This window comes from Melanotaenia boesemani, chromosome 18 (genome assembly GCF_017639745.1).
Source record: "Melanotaenia boesemani isolate fMelBoe1 chromosome 18, fMelBoe1.pri, whole genome shotgun sequence".
Classification (NCBI taxonomy): domain Eukaryota; kingdom Metazoa; phylum Chordata; class Actinopteri; order Atheriniformes; family Melanotaeniidae; genus Melanotaenia; species Melanotaenia boesemani.
The window spans coordinates 6,942,497-6,959,732 of NC_055699.1; the positions used below are offsets into that span (position 1 = coordinate 6,942,497).

The 17,236-nt window shown below is 46.8% G+C and overlaps 2 protein-coding genes and 1 long non-coding RNA gene across 25 annotated transcripts; all 3 read right to left on the reverse strand.

Moving 5' to 3' along the window:
- Positions 1–1,237: 1,237 nt before the first annotated feature.
- On the reverse strand, positions 1,238–4,093 carry LOC121629028 (protein PELPK1-like). Of its 23 annotated transcripts, none has more exons than XM_041968517.1 (9): positions 3,983–4,093; positions 3,862–3,908; positions 3,653–3,795; positions 3,170–3,556; positions 2,648–2,866; positions 2,228–2,551; positions 1,607–2,185; positions 1,377–1,415; positions 1,238–1,306 (listed from the first exon to the last, which is right to left on the reverse strand). In XM_041968517.1, the coding sequence occupies exons 1-7, from the start codon at positions 3,997–3,999 to the stop codon at positions 1,607–1,609; spliced, it is 1,716 nt and encodes a 571-aa protein (XP_041824451.1). In that variant the 5' UTR covers positions 4,000–4,093; the 3' UTR covers positions 1,238–1,306; positions 1,377–1,415. The 23 variants fall into 23 exon arrangements, with proteins under 23 accessions (XP_041824451.1, XP_041824449.1, XP_041824448.1 ...); XM_041968515.1 differs by having other exon boundaries at positions 2,648–2,914; XM_041968514.1 differs by having other exon boundaries at positions 2,648–2,932; positions 3,137–3,556.
- A 3,461-nt stretch (positions 4,094–7,554) lies between these two features.
- On the reverse strand, positions 7,555–8,624 carry LOC121629030 (actin cytoskeleton-regulatory complex protein pan1-like). The gene is made up of 3 exons (XM_041968522.1): positions 8,322–8,624; positions 8,083–8,213; positions 7,555–7,650 (listed from the first exon to the last, which is right to left on the reverse strand). Coding segments are annotated over exons 1-3 (423 nt in total). The 5' UTR covers positions 8,613–8,624; the 3' UTR covers positions 7,555–7,649.
- Positions 8,625–8,969: 345 nt separating this feature from the next.
- On the reverse strand, positions 8,970–9,996 carry LOC121629032. The gene is made up of 4 exons (XR_006008318.1): positions 9,900–9,996; positions 9,773–9,819; positions 9,548–9,696; positions 8,970–9,427 (listed from the first exon to the last, which is right to left on the reverse strand). It is a non-coding gene; the product is annotated as an uncharacterized LOC121629032 (long non-coding RNA).
- Positions 9,997–17,236: the final 7,240 nt, after the last annotated feature.

The window sequence follows — 17,236 nt, forward strand, 5'->3', positions numbered from 1 at the left end:
AAAACTGTCTTAATTTGGGTGTCAATTCTAAAATCAGGGTCCATTTTGACACCAAGGGTTCTTACTTTAGATTTGAAATAGTGGGCCAAGCTTCCCAGATCTACTCAGAAGGTCCAGTGGTGCCACCAAAGACTAGTACTTCTGTTTTGTTTTCATTAAAATTTAGGAAAATACAAGCCAGCCACATCATTCTTAAATGCATGTAGACGTCATATCAGATTACAACAATTATGCGATGACTCCCAGACATCTGATTTTGTGCATTTAAACAGTTTTATAGAAATATGAGAATCTCTTTAGTATTCAAGACAATTTGGTGTTAAATATCTGTAAATGAATATCAAATTTAATCTAAATAGAAATTAATCAGGCTTTTGTGAATCTAATCAGAAAATTAGTGGCGATACCCAGCCCTGCATTCAGTTGCTCTGCCTTCTCTTATCACTGCAGTCATCTCCCCTTTATAATTTGCCAGCCTCCATTAGTTCACTTGGAGCTGCAACTTCACCCATGTAAGAGTCTTCATCTGATCGACCTCATGGTCATGGAAAACTCCCATGAATGGCCACTTAGATCTATTAATGGTTTTCTATTTCAGATAAAATAGGATGTTGTAACATACCTTGACATGTTTCAGCTATCACCTGCAACCTTCCTTAGAAATGTCAGCTGACGTGTTGTCTTTGCTGTTTTTCCAGATGTGTGACCATCCCTACAAACCTGTCAGGTCTGCTACTGCCACACAACCCTGTCATGTGGTGGTCTCTGGAGTAGGGACTCCCAAGTGTGAGAATGTACACCCTCCTCGTCAGTTGCCAATCCCAGATCCTGATCAATTGCCTCCTTTATCCAAGGTTTTAATTTCCCTCTGATCCGACAATCCTTATGAATCCTACATGAAACAAATTAAGCCAGGATGCTCTGACAAGGCGTTGCCAAGCCCCTGGTCGCCTTGTCTGACATTTACTGGAATATTTTCCGTTTCATAAAGTCGCTTTTTGTTCCAGGTAAAGACATTTTGTAAACCTGAAAATGCTTGTCCTACACTTCAATTTCTTCAAATTCTAACTATGGCATGTAAGGAAACACTGGTTTATCCCTTGATCTTATTAAAGGACCAATGATACTTTGTTTTAAATGGCTAAAGAAAACACAAAAAGGCAGTGTTAAATATACAATGATGGCTCAATATTTTAGAAAAAGTTTCATAAAATTACAGCAAGACAAATACTACAGGTTGTGTTTAAGTTGACACTTTATTTGAAGTCAATGCAGTTGTTCAGGTGACAGCAGACAAGATTAGTGCCTGAGGGGAAAAATAAATAAATAAAAACAATTTGAATATATGAATTTTACTGTAGAATTTTGGTACATACCTATAACCATTCCTCAATTTGTTTAACTGTAATGTGAACCTGAGAATACAAGAAAAATGATACTGATTACTGACTGATTACAGACTGGAACTGTGCCAGTGACAACTTACCCATGTAAAACTAGAGGGGGGGAAAAAAAAAAAAAAAAAAAAAAAAAAAAGGATCACCACTGTAGCACAGTTGTGTAGAAAACTGCAAAGTTTGTAGTTGATCTATTGTGACCGACGCACCTATGCTTTTTGCAACCACTTAGGTTGAGGATGTGGCCACTGGAGAGCAAAGTAAGGTCGCTTGGGTAGCTTGGCAGAATGGCGAAGTGCTTGGGGTCTCTGGCTATGCCCCTGTAAGGGCTGTGATCGCTGGGATACCAAAGGTTGCTTGGCAGACACCTCAGGGTGCTTAGGCTGCTGGGGCAGGTATTCAGGCACCTGGGGATGCTGGGACTGCTGGGTAGGGTAGCCAGGCACCTTGGGGTTCTGGGGTGCCTGCTGCTGCAGCACCTGCTGTTGTGGAGGGTAGCTAGGAACCTTGGGGTGCTGGGGTGGTTGCTGCACTTCCTGTGCCTGCGGTGGAGGGTAGCCAGGCACCTTGGGGTGCTGGGGCGCCTGCTGCTGCTGCACCTGAGGGTAGCCAGGCACCTTGGGGTGCTGGGGCGCCTGCTGCTGCTGCACCTGAGGGTAGCCAGGCACCTTGGGGTGCTGGGGCGCCTGCTGCTGCACCTGAGGGTAGCCAGGCACCTTGGGGTGCTGGGGCGCCTGCTGCTGCACCTGAGGGTAGCCAGGCACCTTGGGGTGCTGGGGCGCCTGCTGCTGCACCTGAGGGTAGCCAGGCACCTTGGGGTGCTGGGACGCCTGCTGCTGCACCTGAGGGTAGCCAGGCACCTTGGGGTGCTGGGGCGCCTGCTGCTGCACCTGAGGGTAGCCAGGCACCTTGGGGTGCTGGGGCGCCTGCTGCTGCTGCTGCACCTGAGGGTAGCCAGGCACCTTGGGGTGCTGGGGCGCCTGCTGCTGCTGCTGCACCTGAGGGTAGCCAGGCACCTTGGGGTGCTGGGGCGCCTGCTGCTGCTGCTGCACCTGAGGGTAGCCAGGCACCTTGGGGTGCTGGGGCGCCTGCTGCTGCTGCACCTGAGGGTAGCCAGGCACCTTGGGGTGCTGGGGCGCCTGCTGCTGCTGCACCTGAGGGTAGCCAGGCCCCTTGGGGTGCTGGGGCACCTGCTGCTGCACCTGAGGGTAGCCAGGCACCTTGGGGTGATGGGGCACTTGCTGCTGCACCTGAGGGTAGCCAGGCACCTTGGGAAGCTGGGGTGCCTGCTGCTGCATCTGAGGGTAGCCAGGCACCTTGGGAAGCTGGGGCAGCTGCCGCAGAGGGTAGCCAGGCACCTTGGGGTGCTGTGGCGGGTGCTGGGGCGCCTGCTGCTGCTGCACCTGAGGGTAGCCAGGCACCTTGGGGTGCTGGGGCGCCTGCTGCTGCACCTGAGGGTAGCCAGGCACCTTGGGGTGCTGGGGCGCCTGCTGCTGCACCTGAGGGTAGCCAGGCACCTTGGGGTGCTGGGGCGCCTGCTGCTGCTGCTGCACCCGAGGGTAGCCAGGCACCTTGGGGTGCTGGGGTGCATGCTGAGCCTCGTACTGAGGAGGGTAACTAGGCACCTTGGGGAGCTGGGGCAGCTGCTGCAGATGGTAGCCAGGCACCTTGGGATGCTGTGGTGGCTGCTGTGAATCCTGCTGCAAAGGGTAGTCAGGCACTTGGGGGTGCTGGGGAGCCTGCTGCTGCTGCACCTGAGAGTAGCCAGGCACTTTGGGGTGTTGTGGCAGAGGGGGCATCTTAGGGTTACCAGTATTTTGATGTTGTCGTTGTGTGTGACCAGACCCTTCATGGTGCCGAGTGTTTTGGGGATATTGTAATGGGTAGGCAGGTGTTTCATGGTATTGGGGCTGCTTTGGTTGTTGGGGCAGGTAGATGGGCATCTCAGGTTGCTGAGGCTGCTGTAGTTGGGGCAGAAAGTCAGGTAGCCCAGGGTGCTCAGACAACTTTGGGTGTTGCAACCATTTTGTAGGATAGCTGGGCATCATTGAGTGCTGAGGCCCTTCTTGTTGCTGGACCACATGTGGCAGCTGTTGCTTCGGATGTTGGTATGTCCATGCATGCTGTTGTGGATGATAATCAGAATCTCCAACCTGTTGCTAATAAGATTACATTAATGAGAACTACCAAGTGTCACAGATCCATTTGTTATCCCATTTCTGCTCAAAAACCCAAGTTTTGTTTTAACAACTAACCTCATTTGCTTCCAAGATTGAATCATCAAGTCCCCCAGTAGTCCAGGAAGGGTCATCTTCAAAATTATAGCCTCTATAATCTGGTTGATCACTTGCAAGCAACAGCTGTTCATCTTTGTGCTTCTCAGCTATAACATCATAGGCTGTTGAATAAGCTTTTAGTCCATAAGTACATAAAAAATACTTTCAACTTACTTGAACAAACTTACCATTTATTTGGCATTGTTCAACAGCTAGCAAGGACAACAGCAACAATCTAGAAAAGACACTCATTAGGATTTGGTTTGATGATGCTTTTCAAAACAATGGAGCCAATAAAAATAAAATTACCTTAAGAGGGTCTCCATAGTGTCACGTATGGTCAGCAACAACTTTAATCACTTCTATTTACTGCTATCAAATAAGACAACTGCACTAGTCAGAGAATAGTGGATGCGCTTGAAGGCTTTTTATAAGCTTCAGTTACCTCATTAATTAAGTAGACACAAGTGTGACAAATTAAAGACAGGTGCATGTAAATACCCAACAAGGCTCAAAGACCTGCTTTATGAGCCAGGATTACCTGATTGCCTAAGATGATGGCTACATTATCTAACTTTTAATCAAAGTGACTTGGCACTGTGAAGGTTTATTCCATTAATAGGAACTGGTAGTGATGGCAGTTATGGAACTTTAATTTGGAACAAAGAATTTATCTTTTGGCATGTTTGAAGCATCTCACCATAGCACCATCTGGCAGCCAAATAAATGTTATTTTAAAAATTTATAGTGAAGCAGTAGAGTGTAAACATGTCTTTTGTGGGTCCATACCATTTACCACCCAGGTGACCTAGTGGCAAGCCGGGTGGACAGAATTTTCACTCCATATAAACTGGGTGATCAGCCGGATGACCCACTCGGATATGACGGCTTGTTCAGCGAGAACAGCCCTTTTAACCACATGGGTAAAACAAACAAATCAGAGTTGGTTTTCCGATAAACATAGAAAATGATCTATTCTGCTCAATAATGTTGATGATTTGCGTTTATTTGTGCAGCAGATAACTTTGCATTAATATGATTCCTCAAACAACTTCTGCTGATATTATGATTCTTTGCAGCTGCTCTAGCATAGTTACAATTGAAATAAATGTTCTAATTGTTCAGGGTTCAACATATCAAAGGACAGAGATGATTTCTTGTTTAAAATTTCTCCTGCCTTTGAGAATAGTCTCTAAAATGGCCCCTTTGTGGCTGTAATGGAGAGATATGTCTTAGCCAGCCAGATCCGATGAAGGAATGTAGCAGCATGATGGTTTTGGTAAACCATCATGGTTCTACTCTTCTGAATCAACTCTTCTGGGAATATATGGGACTGATAGTGCTCAACCTAGATAGAACATTTAAACATATACAATAAATAAGAGTCAAACACAATTACCTCATTTGATCATTGTAAGTTTGGCATGTCTAAATAGTAACATTAACAGTAGCACTCTGTCTTTTGGTTGTTTCACCTACCATGACGTTGAAATCATCCCAGGCTGTTTGTACTTATGTTTACTGGTCTGTGATTCTGTTGTTGATGATGTTGATGACAACAAAGCTCTCATCTAAGAAAAATCAAATTTTACGCTGCACAGGCTCCACTCCAATATCACGCCTTCATATTCATTTTTTTAAAACACATTCTTTGAAACTTATTGAAACTTTTCACAAAACAAAAATGGCATTTGACATGACAAAATGCAGAGGGAACTTGTGGCCAGAAAAGTAGAAAAAAAAGAGGAATAAAGAACCATAAATATCAGCCCCCACCCTCCCCAAGCACCTTTTCTAATAATAGTATGCTGTAATTCATAGACTAACCTTTACTTACTAACCTTTCAGGTTGTTCATTGACAGTATGATGAATGTTAATAACTAATGGAAGTATTTTAGGAGAAACCTCCAGTTTCACAGTCGAAGCTGAAGGCATCCGCTGACTGTCGAGTTTAGAGGACAAGGCTGCTGCCACTGCTTCATGTTGCTCCAGCAGATGCTAAAACATTGAATAGGTAATGTTCAATCTCCTTGCTGGTTTTCTCATTCACTCCTGGATATCTACACACATGCTGTTCAAGGGTTTGCGCTATGGCTTTATTCACCACCAGTTTTAATGTGCAAGCAAAACAAGGTAGATTTTGTACTTGTAGAAGTTGTGTACGGGTGATATTAGATTAATGGGGAATTAACACAATCTACTATATCCACCATAACTGCAAAATAGCACTCTTGGCATCCTCCTGTTGATCAGCTGTGTGTGCCTGAGGAAATTTATTGATGCTAAGGACAGTGGTAGAACGCTTGTTTTCTTTAATGAAGAGGCATTAAACTGCTTGGTAGGTAGAAGTCGAACTCTTAGATTTGGCCTTTTTGACTTCACTCATTGCCTTGCCCTTGCTTTCTGTATATCTGGAATTCAGTATTGTTTTCAATACATTTTAGATAGCATGATGGGATTGGGGTAAAGTTTGAAAGTTTCCAAAACCCCTTGCTCTCACATGTGTTGTGCTAGTAATGCATGCCCCTATTGGCAGGGGACGTTCTACAGGTGGTGAGAAAAGAGGAGTACATTTGGTGTCTAAAAATAGAAAACAATACCACAGGCTCCAGCAGCAGAAGCTGGAAGTCTGGCAGATTGTAGAATAAGTCTAGTCTTCCTTAGGCTGTTGTGACTGAGGTTGCACAAGTGCCAACTCATGAACATTAATCATGTTCAAGATCTCAACCTAAAGATGGAGCAAGAGTAACATGCAAAAATCTGAAACTGGAAGCATCTCTGTCTTTTAGAAGATGGTATCCACATAATTTAGTTCAAAGTTGACATTTATCAAGTTATCCTGATAAAACCTACTTGCATGAGCCTTCTGTACTCCAATCCAAAAACTCTAACCAAGCTCAGCAAAACCATGCTGGAAACTTGATGGCCACCTCACCCACACAGAAAAAAAAGGTGCAAGATTACTTAGATAATTTATTTTATGGTAATTGCAGTAGTTCATCTTGACCGTTGTACCAAACAAAGCCCCCCACATTTTATGTACTTCAAAAAAGTTTTACATATGTAAATTATTTGGGATGAAGGAATTGCCATAGCATGATTCTCCCTTAGTGTGCTATACTGAGTGAAGCATAAAACTTTAAAAAATTTTAGTCAATTTTCCACCTGAAAGTTGAATCTCCCCAATATTACACAGTTTAATATACTGAAGCAGACTGCTCTTTGTCACAAGTGGAAGAAAATGGTAAGGAGATGCTGGTGCTGGGATCTGGGATCCAGAGAGGCTGACTTTAAAAAAAAAAAAAAACCAACTCACACAGACTATGAACAAAACCTGCTGTAATGTTGGCTCATACACAGGGTGGAATGTTAAATATGGATTGGGAGAATCTGAATGACTGGAACATTAACAATCAAAGAGAGACCTATTCATTAAATTATCCTCTCCCACTTTAAAGCATTCAATGTCAATTCAGCTTCTAAATCTATGGGGATCATATAGGTTCAGACAACCCATGTCTGTGCTTCAGGTAGAATGAGACTGTTAGAAATCTGCCAGAAAGATGGTTACCTTTACAGAGTAAGTTATCATGGTGACAGACTCAATTTGACATTCTCCTGTCTGGAATACCAGAGATTCCCTTAAATCAGTGTCTTATACCATGCTTTCTAGAACAGACTCCAAGTAATTAGGACTGTTGGCATTGCAACCAAACCTAAATTAAAAGTCAATTTAATACAAGCACTACTTTATTCCCACTTTTTAGGCCACAATGTGTCCTTGGCAGTTGGTGTCAAGTTAGAAATGAATGGCCAAATCTTTGTAGTTTTTCCTAAATCAGATAAATATGGAGGATGATTTGATTAGAATGGAGGAGGCTGCAGCCTTCAGACAAAATTGAGTAGCCCTGCTATATAGTCTTAAGGGCAATGAGAGCTGATGCATAAGGCAATTTCCGTCCTGCTAAACAGTAGCTGCCATTCCACAGGATATGTAAAGCATCAGCTATTTTTCCAGTAAAAATGACATGAGTACATGTAGGCTAGCAAAGAAAAAAAAAGAAGGCCACTCCCCCATAGAGATGTTTGCAGCAAGTAATTTTAATCCATGACAAATATGGATGCACCATCTTCTGTTCCCACAAAAAATTCAAAACCCAATAACTGGGCTGGGTCATAATGAACAGTTATGACTGCGCCCCCCCCCCATACATTTTAGGAAAACTACTAAAGTGACTGACCTGCAGAGGTTGCTTGGATTAGGGGCGTTACTTTTGTGGCACATGTGGTTTGGCCATGGAGCATGCTTTATAAGGCCGCTTGAACACACCAGGGTTCCTGGCCTAGTAGAGTGGCTGGTGTGGACTTGTACCTTGGAAGCTGATTCTGTGGGGCCATCTTGGGCTGGTAACCATGTTGCTGGGAAGGAACCTTGTGCTTGTGCTGTGGCATCTTGGGCTGGTAACCGTGTTGCTGGGTAGAAACCTTGTGTTCATTCTGTGGCATCTTGGGCTGGTAACAGTGTTGCTGTGGAGGAACCTTGTGTTCATTCTGTGGCATTTTGGGCTGGTAACCGTGTTGCTGGGTAAGAACCTTGTGTTCATTCTGTGGCATCTTGGGCTGGTAACCGTGTTGTTGGGTGGGAACCTTGTGTTCATTCTGTGGCATCTTGGGCTGGTAACAGTGTTGCTGTGGAGGAACCTTGTGTTCATTCTGTGGCATTTTGGGCTGGTAACCGTGTTGCTGGGTAAGAACCTTGTGTTCATTCTGTGGCATCTTGGGCTGGTAACCGTGTTGTTGGGTGGGAACCTTGTGTTCATTCTGTGGCATCTTGGGCTGGTAACAGTGTTGCTGTGGAGGAACCTTGTGTTCATTCTGTGGCATTTTGGGCTGGTAACCGTGTTGCTGGGTAAGAACCTTGTGTTCATTCTGTGGCATCTTGGGCTGGTAACCGTGTTGTTGGGTGGGAACCTTGTGTTCATTCTGTGGCATCTTGGGCTGGTAACCGTGTTGTTGGGTGGGAACCTTGTGTTCATTCTGTGGCATCTTGGGCTGGTAACCGTGTTGCTGGTTAGAAACCTTGTGTTCATTCTGTGGCATCTTGGGCTGGTAACCGTGTTGCTGGGTAGGAACCTTGTGTTCATTCTGTGGCATTTTGGGCTGGTAACCGTGTTGCTGGGTAGGAACCTTGTGTTCATTCTGTGGCATCTTGGGCTGGTAACCGTGTTGCTGGGTAGGAACCTCATGTTCATTCTGTGGCATCTTGGGCTGGTAACCGTGTTGCTGGTTAGAAACCTTGTGTTCATTCTGTGGCATCTTGGGCTGGTAACCGTGTTGCTGGGTAGGAACCTTGTGTTCATTCTGTGGCATTTTGGGCTGGTAACCGTGTTGCTGTGGAGGAACCTTGTGTTCATTCTGTGGCATCTTGGGCTGGTAACCGTGTTGCTGGGTAGGAACCTCATGTTCATTCTGTGGCATCTTGGGCTGGTATATGATGCTGCGGAGAAATGTTGTGCTCATGCATCTTGGGCAGGTAACTGTCATGCTGAGGGGGGCACCTTTGGCTCATCCTGGGGCACCTTGGCTGTGTTATTGTGAAGCTGTGGGGGCCCCTTTGGGTCATACTGGGGCACCTTGGGTGGGTAACCGTTAAGCTGAGTGGGCACCTCGGGCTCATGCTGGGGTGCCTTGGGTGGTTAACCGTGCTGTTGGGGAGGCACCTTGGGCAGGTAACCATGATGCTGAGGGGGCACCTTGGGCGAGTAACCGTTAAGCTGACGGGGCACCTCGGCCTCATGCTGGGGCACCTTGGGTGGGTAACCGTGATGCTGAGGGGGCACCTTGGGCGGGTAACCATGATGCTGAGGGGGCACCTTGGGCAGGTAGCTGGGATGCTGAGGGTGCAACTGTCCCCCTACTGTAGAGGGATCAACAGGAAACAGAGGCTTGTAGACAAATGATTGAGAATGGTCCAGCATCACCTCGCTTTCTTCAGGTTTGTCAGCAGATCCAAAATTGAAGCCTGCGGGGAATACATTTTTTTTTTTTTTTTTTTTAGCTTGTGTATTTAACCCATTAAGACACCAAATTTAGCTCACCATTTACTTCATGTTCTCCACCAGCTAGCAGGGACAACAGGAACAATCTAGAGAAAGTATTTAAATTTAACCAAGTATTGATTTTGTGAAATTAACATAAAAACCAACAAACATACTCAAAACTTACTTAAAAAAAATTAACATTTCAGCCATAACTGGCAGCAAACTCAATTACTTCTGACAGCAGCTACCAAAACAGACAACTTAACTCATCCAATAAATCACTTAGCTCTGAAACTTTGCCCCATACTTTATTTACTGAGTGTACACAGGTGTCTTCAATTATGGACAAGTGTGCCAGATCAACCCAAATTATGTCCAGGGGCCTCATTTTAAAGCCAGTTTATGCCTCAAAGATGGTGTATGTCACTTATTGGCAACTTTTGGGATCTCTAAAAGAAAAAAAAAGAAAGTACTCAGTGGGAGAACATCCGTACCGTCAAGTAACTCAGACCCTGCTGTATGTACCAAATCTGGAGAAATGGTAAACTGCAAAGCCAGTGGTCTAAGAAGGAAACCAAAGAAATTATGTGGAATGTAGGATGTTTGTACAAAATCAAATATTACCTTTTAACATTACATATTATATAATGAAGTTGTTGGCAAAATGAAAATAAAGAACAAAACACATACACACACTAAAATTAGATTTTTAACAGAACAAGAGATAAATGTTTGTTTTTTTTAAACTAGGAACCTTAAATGTATATACAGTGTGTGTGTGTGTATATGTATATATATGTAAAAGATCAGTCGGCTAGTGCTATGGATAGATTTGAGAATAAACACAGCATTAATGTAACGACCAATGGACGTCGCCTCAGGGGTGCTGCCAGAGATTTTGGGCCCTATGAAAAGAAACTGAAGTGGGCCCCCCTGAAAATTTTGATAGAAGATCCAGATATCCGTAAACTGACCAATCACAAGGGGTAATTCTGCGTAACCATGTTGTGTATCGTGTCTGGAAGAGGTGCACGTTAAGCCTCTGCATACCTACAGGGCTAACACTGTTGTAGTGAATCTAGCATCATTAAACATTGCTTATATAAAATATTAATTTTAATAAGAGTAAACAATTACTATTAATATTTGTATACCTCGGAGGCACCACCTTACTATTTCTCTTAATGGAAGCAAGGAAAACCAGTAAAATCTTAAATCAATTAATTAAATCCCTTAATAAAATCAGTCTCTGGATGTTACACAAGCCCTCATCAGAAGAGACCAAAAACCATGATTCAAAAGGAAAAAAAAAAATCACAAACTAGTTAGATAAATGTAAATATTTAACTGGACTAGAAACTACATAATATCAAAAAGTGAATATTTACAAAAAAGGGGAGCATAAATCAAATACACACGGGCAAGGAATATGCAGTTGTGATGTTTAGACTGGACTCTTATAGTAAAGCAGTGTAAAATGTGGAGCAAAAATTAAAACAGAAATTAATTAAGTTGTGGTGTCAAATAATGTTTACAGAGAATGCTGAATGTCCAAATCCTAGAGAGCTAAATGACATTTAAGACAGAAGCTTAAATCTAGACCTGAAAATAATTAGTAAAGCTCTTGCCAGAAGGATAGAAAAAATAACCCCTCTTATAATACATCCGGACCAGACAGGTTTTATAAAAGGTCGACATTCATCTACTAACATGCGTAGACTAATTAACCTCATAGATTACTCTACTTTACATAATCTAGAATCCACAATCATTTCTCTAGATGCAGAAAAAGCCTTCGACAGGGTAAATTGGAAGTTTCTATTTGCAACACTAGATAAATTTGGGTTTGGGCCTTCTTTCATAGAGAGGATTAAAATATTATATAATAACCCAAATGCATGTGTGAAAACCAACGATCAAACTTCTCCAAGCTTCCGCTTACAGAGAGGCACCAGACAGGGCTGCCCACTCTCCCCCTCACTTTTTGCCATATTCATAGAGCCGTTAGCAGCTGCTATTAGACAAAATATAGAAATTAAAGGAATCCAGGGCAAAAATATAGAACATAAAATAAGTCTTTATGCAGATGATGTATTACTCTTCCTTCAGAACTCACAAACATCACTCTCTCAGACAATCACGGTTATTAATAAGTTCTCATCAATATCTGATTATTCCATTAACTGGGCTAAGACTACAGCCATGTCCATCAACTGTGACCTACAAAACATCCCTAATATCAAAATACAGACAGGAAACATTAGATATTTAGGTATAAATATTTCCCCCAGATTATCAGATTTAACAAAATTAAACTATGTTCAGCTACTAAAAACAATAGAAGATGATCTCTTACGGTGGAGGCGCTTACCCATCTCACTAATGGGGAGAGTTGCCACCATTAAGATGATGATCCTACATAAAGTTAATTACTTATTTTCAATGATAACCACTAAACCCTCCACCAGTTGGTTTAAATCTCTGGACTCTTTCATATCCAAGTTTCTTTGGAAAAACAAGCCCTCACGTATCAGTCTTAAAACCTTACAGCAGACTAAAGATAGAGGAGGACTGGACCTACCAAACTTTAATCACTACTTTATAGCTAACAGGCTGCAGTACATCTCCAAGTGGCTCAAACCCAGTTATCTGGATGAGCCGTGGCTAGATGTGGAGCAGGCTTTGTGTGAGGACTTAGTCATCTCTGACCTGCCGTTCATCAGCTCAACCATTAAACCATATAAGTGCTTTAAAAGCCTTAACATCCGTTTTTCCTTAATGGCTTGGTGGGAATTCTGTAAGATAACCAGATCTTCCCTCTTTCCATGTAGACTTACACCCATCTGGAACAACCCTGACATCCTGCAGAACAAAAAGATGATAAACTTCACTCAATGGAAGACTAAAGGAATACAACAGTTAGGACAGATAATAGAAAATGGAAACTTGGTATCTTTCAGCACAATAATCTCACAGTATGGAATCATCAGTAATAAATTCTTAGAGTACCACCAACTAAAATCAATTATATATAAGAAGTATACCCCTGTACAGTTAGACTTGCAGCTTCCTGTCAGAATAGCAGAATTCTTGAATCTTAATACTCCAAAATTATTATCAAAAATATATAGATTACTTGCAAAGCTAGAAGACAGGATATCTCTCCCAACTTCAAAATGGGAAGATGATTTATCTAATAACTTTGATAAGAAAAGATGGTCACAAATATGTTTAAACACGTTTAAAATGACTCAGAATTCAAATATACAACTAATACAATTCAAAATTCTCCATAGAACTCATTATACAGGACACAGGATGTTCAGGATGGGCCTTTCACCATCAGATATCTGCCCACACTGTTCTGAGAACACTTCTGATAGCTACATCCATGCACTGTGGTCCTGCACACCTGTCCAAAGGTTCTGGATTAAGGTGTGTGAAGATCTCTCAAAATGGTTTAAAACCAGTTTTTCTGCAAACCCCACACTTTGCCTACTGGGCGACCTGGGCGACACCAACATAGGAATACACTCCATAAACTTGGTCCTCGCAGCCTTATGCATCGCAAAGAAAACTATTCTTGTGAACTGGAAAGATAAGAATAATTTGTCTATCCGGCAGTTTAGAAATCTCCTGTTAGACCACATCAGCATTGAGACAATGTCTGCCTCCTCCAGGAACCAATCAGATGACTTTCATTCCCTCTGGTCCCCTGTGACTGGCTACATCACTTAAAGTAGGTGGAGGATTGCGGCTTCGCTGGGATGACGGTGGATGTGGGTGGGGGGTCCCTGGTGGCTTCGGGTCTCCGGTTGTCTCCTGGGTGGGGATCTCGGCTGCTCCACTGTTGGGTCAGCTGGGGGTTCCGATCTGGGCGGGTGGCATTGGGTGGGCCCCGGGGTGGGGCTGCCTCGTGGCGGTGGGGGGTGGCTGCCGGGGTGCCTGGGTCGGTGTCCGTCGGCCCCTGGCCGGGTGGCCGGTCGGGCCCGGGGTGGGCCGGGTGGGGGCCCCGGGCTCTGGGGCGTCGGGTCTCCCCCCGCTCCTGGGGGTGGGGGGTCTGCCGCTGCTGGGGGGGGGCTGGGCCCGTCCGGATGTGCCGTGCCGGGGGCTGGTTGGTCCGTGCCCTGGTGCTTGGTCGCAGCCCCAGAACCTGGGTGGGGGTGTGTGTATATATAGGTGGGTGTGTGTGTGTGTGTCTGTAGGTATGTGTGTTTTTATAGGTATGTGCCTGAGGTGTGTGTGTGGAGGTATGTGCACGTTTTGAGGTGTTTGTGTATAGAGGTGTGTGTGACGGTGTGTGAGTGGCTGGAGGGAAAAAAAAAAGGGTGTGTGTTTTTGCAGGGGTTAGGACGTGTCCTCTGGGGGGCGCCCTGGCCGGGTGTCGGGGGCGTGGGCCTGGGGTTCCCTTCCTTCGCCTCGCCCCCCTCCCACTCAGAAAGAGGAAAGTGGCCCCTTGGGCTGGTGGCTGGCCCCTGGGGGGGTTCGTGGCGTGCCTGGGTTGGGTGGCTGCTCCGGGCCTGTGACGCCCTTCGGGGCCGGCGGAGGATGGGGGCGCCCTAAGCCGCTGGCGGGTCGTCTTCCAGGGGGGAGGTTCACTCCCCTCTGGACCTACATCTCCTGACCCCTCCCCTCCCCCACTCTTCACTACATACACAGGTAGGGCTGTGGGAGGTGTGCTTGTTGCGCTGGGCGGGGCAGGGGGGTCATCATAGTGGCCCCACTGCTTCGCCAAGCGGCAGCATGCCTCCCAGCTTTTAATTCCACTTAGTCACTGAGCACAAATAACATTTGCAACATACAAACACGTTTTGGGGGGCGGAACATACGAGGTCAGGTGGGTGGGACTGCTCAGGTGGCCCCACCCCCTCCTCAATGCAGTTACTGCCCCCCAATTTTAACTCTTTTAATTGCAAACAGCACATAATATATTCCCTCGCTAGTGGCGGAGGGAAGGGGGATGGGGTCTTTAAGCGCCCCTGTCTCCATGGATGGCCAGGGGGCGGGGCGGGCCGGGTGGCCTGTCGCATTGGCCCGGGGCGTGGGCGGGCTGTCCCGGGGGATTCTTTTTTTTTTTTTTTTTTTTTTTTTTTTTTAACCTGTCTTGTCCAGCATCGTTGCAAACAGAATGATTGTCTGGCTGCTGTCTGGTGCCGGGCAATTTTACTCTATCAAGCAGGGATTTATACTACATGTATAAAGTCCCTCTTGATGAAAAACTTTATTAAATCAGACTCTTAATGCTGGACTCGACCGGAGGGGACAGAGAGAGAGAGAGAGAAAAGAAAGTAGAGAGAAGAGGGAGGGGAGAGAGAGGGACAGAAAGGGTGTGGGGAGTGCGGGTGGGGACTTGAAACATCATACAGAAGACCATGTAATCCATACTACTTACAACATATATAGCTACGATCATCCTAGCCAGTAAGTCATTACACAACTAGTTGATAATAGTAACAATAATAATAATAATAAGAGTAAGAGTAATAATAATATTAAGAACAGAAATAATTAAAAAAAGAAACAAAATATGATAATAGATATAAGTGAAACTGCTGTATTCAAGAACACGCGCAGAGAAACCTGTGTGGATGTGTTGGAGAACTCGGCCACACGGCGACGCAAAGACTGTGTGGAGACGTTCAGGAAGGAGTGACCATGCAGAGTGATCATGCAGATGCCACCTCACTTGAACAGAGGCCAGAGTCAGGCCAGCGGTCCCGAGACCCAGGCCACCAGCCCCCCCCGCAGGCAACAGATCCCGACCGGTCCACAGAGACGACCACTCGCCCGCCCAGGAAGGCAGCAGCAGGAGACCCCAGCAGGAGCCGCCCCGCGGACCCAGGGCACCGGCCCCGGCGGGCCGAGGCCAGCAGTCCCCGACCCCCCCGGGCACCGGCCGCCCGGGACAGACGGGGCAGAGGGCCCGGGCCCAGGAGCGCCGGGACACCCCCCTCCCCCACAGGCCGAGGGCCAGCACGCCACCCGGGGGGACCCGGCCCGCCCAGACGGCCACCACCAGAGGCCAGCCCCACACCCCAGCGCCCAGCCGCACACCCCGAGAACCAGTCCTGCCCCCCCCCCAGACCAACACACACACACACAAACACACACACTCTCCTTCCACTCCTCCATTTATCCTCCCACGCATACACCATTCAACCCTCACATACTCTGTCCTCCCACACACACACACCATCCTTCCACCATCCATCCTTCCACACACACACCATCCTTCCTCCCACACACTCACCATCCTTCCACCATACACTCTCCCACACCTATCCCATCCTCCCACACACACATCATCCCTCCACCACTCATCCTCCCACACATACACCATCCTCCCTCTCACACACCATTCATCCACCTTCACACCTCCCATACACACACACACACACACACACCTTCCTTCCACTACCCATCCTCCCACACATACATCATTCTCCTACACCAAACATCCACCTTCACGTACCCCATCCTCCCACACACACACCACCCCTCCATCACCCACTCTCCCAAACATACACCACTCCCCCACACACACACCATCCTCCCTCCCATACACCATCCATCCTCCCGCACACACACGATCCTTCCACCATCCATCCTCCCACACACTCCCCCATCCCTGCACCATACATTCTCCCACACATACCCCATCCTCCCACACATACATCATCCCTCCACCATTCATCCTCCCACACCCACACCCCCCCCCTCCCACACACCACGCATCCACCTCCACACACCCCACCCTCCCACACACCATCCCTCCACCACCCATCCCCCCACACCCACACCACTCTCCCACCCACACACCACCCCCCCCCAACACACACACACACAAACACCATCCCCCCACCACCGTCCTCCCGCCACCCCACGCCACGGGGGGACAGCCCCAGCCAGGAGGCGAGGAGACACGAGCCAGGCCCCCAACCCCCCACCCCGCCCCCGCCCCCCACTCCCCACCCCCAAAACAGCACCTTCCCCCCAGGGCCAGCAGCCAAAACCCCCCGGGACAGCCCGCCTACGCCCCGGGCCAACGTGACAGGCCACCCGGCCCGCCCCGCCCCCGGGCCATCCATGGAGACAGGGGCGCTTGAAGACCCCATCCCCCCTCCCTCCCCCACTAGTGATGGAATATATTATGTGCTGTTTGCAATTAAAAAAAAGAGGGTTAAAATTGGGGGGCAGTAACTGCATTGAGGAGGGGGTGGGGCCACCTGAGCAGTCCCACCCACCTGACCTCGCATGTTCCACCCCCAAAACGTGTTTGTATGTTGCAAATGTTATTTGTGCTCAGTGACTAAGTGGAATTAAAAGCTGGGAGGCATGCTGCCGCTCGGCGAAGCAACAGGGCCACTATGATGACCCCCCTGCCCCGCCCAGCGCAACAAGCACACCTCCCACAGCCCTACCTGTGTATGTAGTGAAGAGTGGGGGAGGGGAGGGGTCAGGAGATGTAGGTCCAGAGGGGAGTAAGCCTCCCCCCTGGAAGACGACCCGCCAGTGGCTTAG